The 13,031-nt window shown below is 32.3% G+C and overlaps 1 protein-coding gene across 1 annotated transcript; it reads right to left on the bottom strand.

Annotated features, from left to right (window-relative positions):
• Positions 1-2,122: 2,122 nt before the first annotated feature.
• LOC121770424 lies at positions 2,123-10,189 on the bottom strand. The gene is made up of 15 exons (XM_042167153.1): positions 10,152-10,189; positions 9,211-9,370; positions 8,834-9,104; positions 8,442-8,526; positions 8,241-8,365; positions 8,079-8,163; positions 7,842-7,959; positions 7,582-7,742; positions 7,494-7,499; positions 7,379-7,436; positions 7,056-7,295; positions 6,855-6,965; positions 6,706-6,772; positions 2,386-2,505; positions 2,123-2,271 (listed from the first exon to the last, which is right to left on the bottom strand). The coding sequence occupies exons 1-15, from the start codon at positions 10,187-10,189 to the stop codon at positions 2,123-2,125; spliced, it is 1,794 nt and encodes a 597-aa protein (XP_042023087.1).
• Positions 10,190-13,031: the final 2,842 nt, after the last annotated feature.

Consider the following 13,031-nt stretch of genomic DNA (forward strand, 5'->3'; position numbering starts at 1 on the left):
CTTCCATCCAAGCCAAGAGCTTACTTTCATGAATTGTCTTACGATTCAAAACAGTATCCAAGTCCAGCAGCTTCATCAAATATGACATGTTGTTGATCTGGAAGATGAAAACTCAATCTTTCACAGGAGGATCTTTGTAATGAATTTCAAATCCAAAAATTCTCCAAGCAGCTTCACAAGACGATATATACCTACAATCGTAGTACAAACTTACTTCAACAGTACATCGTTCAGCACCATCCGCACCAGATTGGAAAAAAGAAGTTGTCACACGATCATAACCTTTATTTATATACTTAAATAAATACTTAATAGATTGCGACTGATTGCACCACTTAACATTGACATGACCGCCATACTTCATAAGAAGAAAATGATTGTGGGGAGCAACATATCTATTATCTAAGGTCACACCATCCTTCATAACAACACGACCATTATCTCTACGTCTGTAAGCAGGATAGCCATCTTCATCAATGTTTGTGGCCGCGAGATATTTTTTGGGAAAATATTTGGAACAACGTCCATTGAGCATGCAAGGAGATGATTTTCGAACAACACCACACGGCATGCATCATGAATTCTTTCACATACTCATAATAGTGAGGATCAGTTACTTGGTCGGGAAGTTCAGCTGAAATAATCTCATCAATGCTTTGAGACTTAGGATGTTTGTCCTCATTGCTTAAAAACAACAAAACATGAGCATGGGGCAATCCACGTTTCTGAAACTCAACCGTGTACACAACTGCACAAAATAATTTAACAAAATTACTTTTTCGAAAACAACTTAAAAAATATTTTGAAAGCAAGGTCTTTAAAAATACCTGCTTTCACAGCTCCAAATATTTTTTTACTCTTAAGATCTCTTATCAAATTATCCAACTTGACTTTAAAGATCCTACAAATAATATCAGGACGATCATTTGATTTCAAACCCTTAGATGCAAGATATCGACATATCTTTGGCCACTTAGGATTGCATGTAAAGGTAATAAACAAATTTGGGTACCCAATCCACTTACAGATCGCCATCGCATCTTGATAATTCTGAACTATATATCGAGCTCCACCAACAAAACTGGAAGGCAAGATAATTCGTTTCCCATGCCTTGAACCATCTGTCTCACCACGAAGAACAGCTTCCGCCAGACCACTATACAATTCAGCCCGCAACCTTTTTTGATGGGTTCGTACAAAAGTAAGACGTCCAGTCTCAATCATCGTATAGGCATCAACAACAAACTGCTGAAACAGCCGCCATCCAAATAAAAGAATAGAATACTCAGAAATTCTTTCATGTAAGCGAAAGACAAAAAATTCTTTAGGACTAATACTTTTTCTATGGGTCGATGAAGAAGAAGAATTTTTAGAAAATCCAATATCTTCTCTATAACCGTCCTCCCCATACGGAAACAAAAGTGGATACTGAAGTGGAAGATAAGAAGGATGCAGTTCACTAATGCGCTGCAATTGCCCTGACTTCTTTACAACAACAATATCTCTGTTACCCAAAGCTTCATCAAAATCCCCAACGACAAGCACAGCAACCTCAGAAACAGACGGTAGGTTATAGGTTCTTCCATCCCTACCTCTCTTACCAAGCAACCTCAAACTTACATTGGGTTGATTTTCATGTCCAATTTTTTCTTTGGCCATATGAAAAGACTTTACTAACGCATTTTTCATCCAACATATGTTGCAAATCACTAACAATCTCTAAATGAAGGTTATTCACAGCATCCCTTTGCCTGTTAAATAAAAATTACTATATTTATTTTTTAACAAAATAAATATATATTTAATTTGTCAGCTAATGAAAACTTGATTACCTCACGGACGTTATTCTGTAATTGATCTCATTGTCCATATCATACACATATAACTGGGCAAACTTCAGCTCGCAACCGTCTAATGGTAGTAAACTACCAATTAAGTGGTAATTTTGCCCGTGTAAACGAAATACAGGGGGACCACCACCGGTGTTAACACTATTGTCAACTTTACCTCCCATTGAGGTAAAACCAAACATCGAATTATACGAACGAATATTTTTCAAATAGTGAATACTTTTGGCGTCATTAGAGAACATTAATTGGTGCAAAACGTCAGGTGGAAAAGTCTACTTAGGAATCTCAATATTTTCATTCATACAACAACCCGAATATCTTGGATTAGTGGCCATATTGGGTTTGCCAATACGTTCCTCATACCAAAATAATGCTCCACAATGTGAACAAATATATGAAGGATCACCAATATCCCAAAATTCTATAAAAAAGTTAGTAAAGCATAAATAAAAAACTTATACAATTTGAAATATATAATCAGGAAAATACGAATTTAGAAAATAAAGAAAGTAACCAAGATACGATAAAAAAATACCTCCATCTTGATTAAAATTAGATGAACCAAAATATCTCTCATTAACAATAGACCGATTGCGTTCATCAAGCACATCATCACTTATAACAATAGGACTTTCAAATGATCCACACACGTCAGCTACAAAATATAAAGCAAAATTTAAATAAAATTAGTACACAATATATAATTTGAGTATTACTATCCAAATTAAAAGAAATACAATAGATTGTTAATAAATTTTAAAGATTAAGTTTACCAAAAGTTTACTTTCATAATTTAAACATTATTACAAATTAACATCTTTGCACAACAAATAAATAAGGGCCTAAAATTGGAAATATACTTCCACTCAGAAAATGTAAACAATTATTTTTATGAAAGTTCTTAAACTTAAAATTACAATAATGCGTTACAACTGCCCTGGATTCTTTAGATAGAAAACCTACAACTTTATTTTTGTCTATATAACAATTTCCCATAATTATACCTATATTTTTTAACTAAAAATAAAAAGTCTAATAAAGGGCAGAATAATACTGTCAACTAAAAATATAATAAAAATATAGAAAAGAATAACTCAATACTTGCATAACTGTTATATAACTGACGTAATCGTATACCTTTGTTGCCTCAAAACTCGATTCTGTTATGAAATAATAACGCATCTACAAAAGAAAAATATTATGTAGCTGCGCATAAGGTATGAGATTTTATAAGGATTAATAATAATTACATTTTGTAATAATTATAAGGTATAAGATTTTGTAATAATTATTTTAGAATAACAAATTAAAAACATTTTGTCAAGGATTAATAATTATTACAATAACAAATTCTATTATCGAACTTGATTCCTTGACAAAATCGGAGCGAATGATTATAAAATCCTTTCTAAATTTTTGAGTTCTATAATAGAGTGAAAAGGAGTGAAGGAACAAATTTCACAAACCGAGCAATCAAATTCCCATAATGCAAAACTAAATAATCACAATTGGAATTGTTCCTTCACTATTTTTCACTCTTTTATAGAACTCGAAGATTTTGTAATAATTATTTTATAAAAAACAATTAAAATTTTTTTGTCAAGGATTAATAATTATTACAACAACAAATTCTATTATAGAACTCGATTCCTTGACAAAATGGGCGCGAATTATAAATAAAATCCTTTCTAAATTTGGAAATAAATTATTTGATTGTTACATAACTTCATTCGTTTGTCATAATTATTTTCGATTTAGCCCAAGTTTCTAAATTTCAAGCAATGTTTATGAAATATTAATCCATCTAATCAATGTTAATTTAATCCAATCCATCACTGCCACTTTCAATTTCAGGGCCCAAACACCCCTAACATTTAAAACAAAAATTTGGGCCCCTAACATTTAAAACAAAAGCCCAAATCAATTAGCCCAAAATATTGAGGCACAATAATAATGCCTAAGCATCTAGGGTTTGAGAATCAAGAGACTGCCTACTTCCCGATGAAACTGCCGACCAATCCATCTCCCTCTTACTCCACCTACATCGCTGCCTCCGAACGGCGAATCGACTCCGTCTCCTTCGAAGCGACGCCAAACCCGGCTAATTCGAATGGTCCACACTCTGCTTACCGTCCAATCGTAGTCTATTTCTCACTCAGCCTCCCCTAAACCCTAAGCATCTCTCCCTCAATCGATTTCCAGAATCAAATACCTCAAAACCCTAACCCACAGAGCGCGACAAAATGGAAGCCTCAAACTCGAAACTTAATTATGTTCGAGAGTGTCTACCAAATCGAAGATAGCATCATTTGAAGAATGGACTTGAAGGGAATCACAGTTTCTTCACCAAAACTGAGCAATCAAATTCTCAAAGGTAACACAAATTTCACAAACTATGTAATCTTATATTTCCATTCAATGTATGTTGCTTGATTAGGTTAGAATCTCACTGCAAATGCATGTTTACAACCTACCAAAGAACCCTATATCTGAATGGAAATGCATGCTTAGAAGCTATCAAAGAACCCCACATCTGAATGGAAATTCAGGCTTAGATGTTGTCACTGATTGTTTGACACAAAGGGCAAATCACATCTGTAATCGTTTGACACAAACGATTAGGTGACACAATGGGCAAATAATTAAACCTGGTGCATCAGCATAGCCAATAAATTTCAAAGTTTTTTTTTAGCTATTACAAATAAACACATTGTCTTGATTTGGCTACTGGATCCAACTCCTAACAATAAAAGTCAAGAATCTGTTTTTGCATAATATTTCCCAAATCATTGCATAGCAAAGGCTTGCCATATTTTATACAGCTGGAAAAATCTTAGATGTAATACAAAAGGTACAGGTACTAAATGATTTTTAACAAAAAAAATCATAGAGCTTTAGGGAAAATTTCAAAAGAGTAAGAGTTACATAGTTTACCTGATATTGGAGGTGTTAACTGTTGATGAGCAGAACTTTTAAGTATAGCCGACCTTTTTAACTTCTTCATTCAATAAGAATCTCAACTTGAATGACAGGGCAGGTAATAACAACTTATATTTGCCTTAAAAGGAAAAAAAATTCAAAGTATAGTGAGGATATACTAAACTCTGCAGAACTGCATATTTAAAGGAATAAAAATTTCACAAATACCAAGAAGACCTTTCAAATTATCCCACAAAACAGATTATTTAAATTGTTATTTCAGAAATTAAAAGGATGCAGTTTAGAAAAGTTTTCACTAAGAAAAAATATGGAGTAGAAGATTAGGACATTAAGAAAGAATCTGAAGTAGAAGATTAGGAATTTAATAAAAAATATGGAGTAGAAGATTAGATCATGTTAAACACTTTATCAGACAACTTTAATGACAAATGCTCTATAATGTGCCAATAATTATACTTGCATTTCCAAATATAGAATTTGCTTAAAATTAGCACTCTGACTTTACATATATCAAGATTAATCTATCAGTTTTATAGCATTAATGTTGACTGCAGTGTGTAAAATATCAGTCTCCTTTCTTTTTCCAGTTAATTATAATATCAGTCTGCTTTCTCTTTTCATTGTGTTTGATTATTCCACAAAAAATCCAAGATAAAAGATCATGTTCCTTTGAGATATATCTGCTAGTGAAAGTTTTTAAACTAAATAAACTCAGCTTCTACAATTAATGACATCAATTTGATGAATCCTTCTTAAAGTAAACTCAACCTTTATTCACTGTTTAATATTAATTTTTTGTCCGCAGTAACATAGAGATAGAAAAGGGGATGACCTTGAAGCTTCTGTTAGAGTAGTTGGAGGGAATCTTTACTTACACTTATTTATTTTTCTGCACATATTTAATTAAACTGTTATATTTTCTGTTCACCTTTGGTTAAACAGTTATATTCACTTTTTAAATACTACAATGTTGTTCCAATTATCTGGCAGAAACACCTTTTGCATGAAATGAGAAGGTGCTGGACCTTCTTGGTTATATGTTTTCAGTTTGAAGGGGGAGAAGAATCTAGGTTTGTTCTACCTTGTATTACATAAATTACTTTTCTTCAACCTCTCCACATTATATTATCTAACACACTATTGTGTTTTCAAATGCAAGTCCTGTTCAGTCTATCTCCTTTTTGCTACCTATGCTGTGTCAAATAACCAAGAAGACCTTTCAAACTATCCCACAAAACTTCCAAGTGTTATACATGTTAGATTATGAATGAGTTATATATTTATTTTTACTCCATCAATTTAAATATTTGTTCATCAGAAATTAACTTGTACAAAATTCTATAACTAAAATGAATCAGAATAAATTGCCTCTAAGATAAATGAATCAAGTTAAATATTTTATCAGCTTATATATTGTAATGCATGAAACAAAATTGCCTGTGTGTTTATTAAATTATTAAAACTCTTTTACTGAGCTTTATGATATATTTCAAATTTAAACATTGTCAAACATTAATAACAGAACAATAACTCTAAACCCTAAACCCTAATAAGGGGAAAAACAGAACAATAACTTAAAAACTTGAATATAAAATGATGGGATAGCTCAACATTCAAAATTCTTGGTGAAGATCTCATATTAATAACTTCACTACATGGAAAACATAAACCTGCCCTAACATCATCAAAAAATTGTCAATTTCAGTGATAAAATCCATAACCAACACACAAAAACAGAGGATGACAATTCTTTCAAAATGCTAAGTAAAAAAACACAGCAAAACATAGACACCAAGGATGCCTGCCATCTAATTAGAACCAGCAATTTTCTCTTTCTTCTTAATCTGAACTTCATCAACATCATCACAATGATCAAAATCTAAATCCTAGCATCGTTTTGCAGAGCCTTCAATACCCCATCCATGATTTTTCTCATTAGAAACAGTGGAGAGATTAGGTGTAACAAACACTTTCTGAGAACCCTATATTAATAGGAAAATTAATTATAAAGCATGATAAATAATTACAAAATAATCAAAATAGCTATAATATATACAGAAATACCTCAACAACTTCAACTCCAAAATTTAATACAGAGCCTTTAACAAAAAGTTCACTGCTATTATCATTAGCAAGTATGGACAGATCAGTTGTACCATAGGGCTTCTGAGACACCTATAAGTAAAAAGAATTCAGAAAAACAATCCAAGCAACTTTTTCATGCAGAAGGTGTACAGCTAATGAATAATAATAAAATTTAAATACCTCAGCAAGATCAGCTCCAAAAAGTAGATCAGATAACCTCGTATCAAAGTTAAAGATCTGTTCACCCAAGTCTTTAGGAGTATACTTGTCAACTACTTCAGGGATATTACAAACTTTGTTGACAGTAAAAGGGTAACTTCTGTAATATTCAATATGATTTTTCAGCTGAAGTTTAAACAGCACATTCTGACCCACAAGAATCTCTTCAATAAGTGAAGGAATGGAATTCTTAGGAGCAACCTGCTGAAATATAATTGAAATTAGAATTAGAACTCTCCATGATAGAAAAAAAATACCAAATTTCAGTGTTTAAACATACAAACCTGACCACCATTAGCTAAAAAATCAGTCACATTTCTCCCTAACAATTGGCTGCCTTCCCTATCCCACAATTACAAAGATGCATTGCTAGTATGATCAACAACATTCACCACAAACTTGAACCTGAATAAGACAAAATTATTGATATAAATTACTTTATTACATTAGAGTTCAAAGACAAAGTACCAGAGACAAAGTATCAAACCTTTTAACAGCATAAGTATGAGTTTTTGTACATCCAGAACAATTAAACTTATTATCCACCTCTCTGACCTTCTTAACACAAGTCTTACAAGCCAAAAAATACCATTCACCATAGTGGCACTCAACTGAATCAATTTTACCGAATACCCAACATGAACCTTCCTGTGAATCACAAAACGAAATAAACTATTGAAATGTTACACATAAAACTCAAGAAAAATAAGAACACTAAAAGACACAGATGTGAAACTTATTCAATACCTCTAGGCAAGATAAATCCTCAAGGGACTTCAATTGTAGATCATCATATTCACCCCCAAGCCTTTGTCTTCCTTGAATGACAGAAACTTGCTGAACAAATCTGCTATCCTTTCTTATTCTAAAAACAATAAATAAATTTTTTGATAAATTGAGTTATATGTAAATAGATATGAGTAATAAGAAATAAATAATATAACAAACATTTGACTTGAAAATCAAGTACATAATAATGAATACCTCATCCTAAAATCTTTAACTTCTTTAACATCAACATTTATCACAACCTTAGAAGCTTGAAAATGTGTAGAAATGCGAATTTCACCTAAAACACAAACACTTAAAGATTACCACACCGAATGACAAGTAAAAAACAGTAAGAAAACATGAAATATAAAGAACCTCTAAATAGATTGCGCTTGCAAAACTGAATAATCACAATTGGAATTGTTCCTTCACTCTTTTTTAGTTGATCCAGATATAAGTCCACATTTGATTCCCATATTGTACAAAATAGTTTGTTATGGCTGTTAAGGAAGATATACAATTAGTTTAACATATGTACAGTATAAAATGTGAATGCCAAAATAGTAATGCACTTACTTCTCATCAGAAATCTCAATCTCAATCAATCTATACTTAGATTGAGAGATAACTCTACCAGGTCCAGTTATCACACCAATGACATCTAACAAACACAAATGACAAATATGTAAACTGAATCAACTTTTCCTGTAACTTGCAGATTTGAGGATAAATCCACTACAGAGAATCAACAAAAATTTTCTGAATTACAGTCAATCCACTACAGAGGATCAAGAGTATTAACTTTCAGAAAGCATAAAACAATAAGGTATCAACTTTTCTGAAACTAAGATCAATATACAGTTGCAATTTGATTGAAAACTAAGTAGATTGAAACTCAATTCAATAATCAGTTGCAAGAAAATGGAAGAAGTACACTAAAGTAAATGTAAACAACAAAAAAAACATACCAAAGAAGGATGAATCATCAACATTTTCATATTGTGATATTGCAGCAAAGGGCTTGAAGTCAAACATTTCTCTCAAAAACCTATGATCATTAACCTCAACCATCTCTGTCTTGACATTCATTAGCAATCTAAACTGGTGATTTGATGCTTTGTTTATGAGTGTATTAGGTCTGAAAAAGAAATTTTTAATACAAAAAATCCTTCCTTCCCTGAGTTTATTTCCAAAGTTCTGGACCAAACTATTTGGAAATATAGCTTGAATTCTAGTACCCTGAAAATCAATACCAAGATATATGTTATAAAGAATACCATCAGTTCTTAATTGTAGTTCAAATAATAGATGGTGTTAGCTTGCATATTCTGCAGATATTGTCTACCTTGGAGTCATGAAACACACATTCTATGCTTTTATCATCCTTATCTTCAGGGAAACCTTGATAAGCCCGAACACACCTCACTTTGATTGTTGAATTGGTGATTGCCTTGCTGAGATTGTTAACACATGTAATGAATGGAGCCATTATTTCAGAAGTGATCCTGTAAAAATACAAAAAATTACTTAAACAACTCATACAATGCTATTATTTAACTCTCTTCTCCACTGATCTGCAGGTATCTATTAATCTATCAACAATGCATGATTGAGATCCTAAAATGAAAGATACAAAAAAAGGTAATGAGACCATCTATTCATTATAAACCGTCTAGTAATATCTCCTGCCAAAAAGTGTATAAAAGAGTAGTGAGACCCTCTATTCATTACAAAACCATCTAGTAATATCTACTTGCAACAAATGATGAACACATATCACACTTTTTATGTTTATATAAATTTTCTGTCTGAAAACTCATTCACTTTGTTTTGACAACTTATAAGGTATGAATGAAGGCCCATTTAAGTGACAAAAAGGATGGTACAAAAGCAATAAGCAGAGGTTAGAACTCTTTCAGCATATATAATACAACATATGCTAATAAATGAGTGACAGTTTCCATTTCAAACCAGAAACAATAAATGTATAAAAAGAGTTTATGTAAGCTATTAAACTATGAATGTACAGAACTTGAGAAATTGCAACTTGAAATCTTTGAGAGCTACCTAAAAACCGAATAAGCAGAAATGATGAAGTGAATGGAATGGCTTGAAGGGTTTTCAACAGGAATGGGTATTTATAGACATATGTTAGGCAGCACTGGCGTGCAAAAAGAAGCCTACTTCCAAAAAAGACATAATGATGAGAAAAACCCTTCACATGTAAAAATAGGAAATAACAAATATCAATTTTAATATTATTTTCATAAAATATTTAAAAATTACCTATTTAGAGATATTTTAAAGAGATCAAATTCAGGCATGGACTACCTAGAAAAAGCTGCAAATCCCCAAAAAATGGCTCCTTATTAATTGAAAAATAAGGAAACCTTAAAACATATATGCAATTGGATATTCAATACATGGGCCCAATCAACTCCAATATTAAATAGCTTATTTTTGAATTCTGCATTATTTAACAACAGCATTAATTGCAGGAATACCAATGGGTTTATATAAAACCCTAAAGAGAGGAGCCGCCTCTACTATAGCAGAAAAAGGAGAGAGAAATATTATTGTATAAAGGAGGTTACAACACAATCATTTTATACACCTGCCGAGGACTGCTTCAAGCTTGAGACCTATTAGAGTCTACAACAGAACCTCAAAATAGGAAGAAAAGAGGAAAACGCCAGACAAAAGGTATGCCATATATTCAATTTATTATCTCTACAAATACTTTGATATGGATTTAAATATGAATTCATAAGGTATATATTCAACATAAGTTTATAATACATACTTGATTATAAATATTATGTACATACTAATGAAATAGAACTCTACATGTTTGTTTACAGATGATGTAAATGCTAAAGAAAGAGAACCTGTCCAAATCTACACACCAACATAACTGAAGGAAGAAGAAAAAGAATATATTTCAACAGGTACGAAAAAAATGCATATCTACATATTTCAGCTATCTATACCTTAATAATGCATTTGTAGATACATATAGCATAAATGATATTAACTTTTTCTGTCAGATGTCATCATATATAATTTAATCTAATGACTTGAGGTAACTAAAACTTAATAATTCCAGTTGATTCTGAAACTTGTCATACATCTTTTTTAATAAATTCAATAGATAGATACAAATAGCCACCAAACATGTACACATTTATACACATGATAAGTAGAGAACTAACATATTCAAGTATAGATTTTAATAAGCATAATGCACATTTAAAATGCTGAATGATTTGAAGTTGAATTTGAATTCCATCAAACTCAACTTTAATTATTAATATTATTTTTATTTTAAATGCTGTTTTAGTAATATTATTCCATAACTCCTTAAACTTTGCTTAGATATTAACTCATACTGCATTTACTGTAAGTTGGATTGCAAAAAGTTTGCTGCATTTAAGTGATCACAAAAATCGAAATTAACAAACTTCGATTTGCTTAGGGTAGTAGTGATACTATATATGAAAATTTGCTTAGATTTGCTTAGATTTTAACTAATTATCCTGGTAATTCGCTTAGGGTAGTAGTGATACTATATCTGAAAATTTGCTTAGATTTTAACTAATGATGTATTTCATTTTTCAGGTATGGATTGCAACAGTGAGACTAATTTTCAGTAGGGATTCTATTAAACCCTTTTATTTAGGCATGCACAAGGGTCATGAACCGCCGGTTCCGGTTCATGAACCGGCGGTTCAAGGTTCAAGAAATGCTTGAACCTGAACCGGCCAGCCTAGCTCCTGGCGGTTCCGGTTCAGGTTCAAAAAACCAGCGGTTTACGCGGCGGTTCAAAACCGCCGGTTTTTGGCTTGAACCGCCGGTTCCGGGCCGGTTCGACGGTTCGTCGACTTTTTTTTTTTTGCATTTTTCAACTATTCAATTTTAAATCAAATTACATTACATTTTCAAAGTTGTTTATGTATGAAATGTGAGTAAATAAAATTGAAAAAAATACGACTAAAGTTGCAATTTTATTGAAATTGCATGTGTACAAGTTACAACTTACAACAATTACAAATCGAAAACATATGTTGGTCTTGAAGTTTTAAACAAAATTTAAATACAAATGAGACTACTAGTCAACAACTAATTACAAATGACAAGAACGACGTTGAAGTTCTTAAACGTATAAGTGTATTATATATATACTCTTAACCGGCGAAGAAGATCTTTCTACATAACTAAATTAAGGACACCTTTAGCAATTCAACTTTAAATGTTGAGTTTCGTCTAACAATCAATAATTATAGTAGAATTGTCAAAAGTTTCCCTCATTTAACCGTATAGAGAAATATACTTCATCGACTAGAGTATATACAAATACAATTATGTAATTGTATTTGCATATTTTTAATGTAGGAATTAATGGGGAAAAAAAGAAATAAAAGAAAAAGGACTTGAGCTCAACTTAAATTTAAAATTTAAGTTGAGGTGCCTACGTATCCCAATTGCTCATTTGCATTAGGGAATCAAAGTCCACGTAGTTCTCTTACCTTACTTACCTATTTGGCTTGGCCGGCGGCGGTTGACGGTTGGACAAAGCTTCATCCCGGTGAATTCATCTTGTGATCCCTCTTGACGATCATCCCAATCATTTTCTTGTTCTCGGACGTCAGCTTTGGCCCAATCATCAAGTAACATCACGGCTTCCATATTTTTCGTCGAGAGCTTACTTCTTGATTCATCCAACACGCGCGAGCCAACACTAAAAGCGGACTCAACGGCTACGGTGGAAGCCGGAACAGAAAAAATCTCCTTGGCCATTGATAATTCTACCTTTTTCTCTGAGCATTGCCGAACGGACTCTGAGCAAATGTTCACCCTGTGGCCCAAGTTAACTAAATAACGTGATAATTCTACCTTTTTCTCCAAGCATTGCCGAACGGTAGATCGTTGCACGGTCATTCTACCTATTCTTTTGATTGCTACATTCAAACCACTTTGCATAGTAACCTCTAAACTTTTGTCATCAAAAACATTAAGGGCAAATGCTTCATAGCCGCCCATCTAGTCATTGTATCATCAAAATTCTTTTTCTCATATTTAAATAGAGGCGTACCTGACGAACCCGAGCCGGCGGGTTGGAAGTTTAGTTGGCTTTGGGTAGAGGTAGTGCCGCATTCTACCGGATGC

Source organism: Salvia splendens, chromosome 16, assembly GCF_004379255.2.
Source record: "Salvia splendens isolate huo1 chromosome 16, SspV2, whole genome shotgun sequence".
In the NCBI taxonomy this organism is placed as follows: Eukaryota; Viridiplantae; Streptophyta; class Magnoliopsida; order Lamiales; family Lamiaceae; genus Salvia; species Salvia splendens.

What these genes read in the sequence shown, in the direction of transcription:
- LOC121770424 (XM_042167153.1), bottom strand. Translation starts at nt 10,189, where the DNA reads ATGCCTGAATTTGATCTCTTTAAAATATCTCTAAATAG. An exon ending in ATTGAGATTTCTGATGAGAA is followed by an intron (nt 8,366 to 8,441) that starts GTAAGTGCATTA and finishes CTTCCTTAACAG; the next exon opens with CCATAACAAACTATTTTGTA. An exon ending in GTTAAAGATTTTAGGATGAG is followed by an intron (nt 7,960 to 8,078) that starts GTATTCATTATT and finishes TATTGTTTTTAG; the next exon opens with AATAAGAAAGGATAGCAGAT.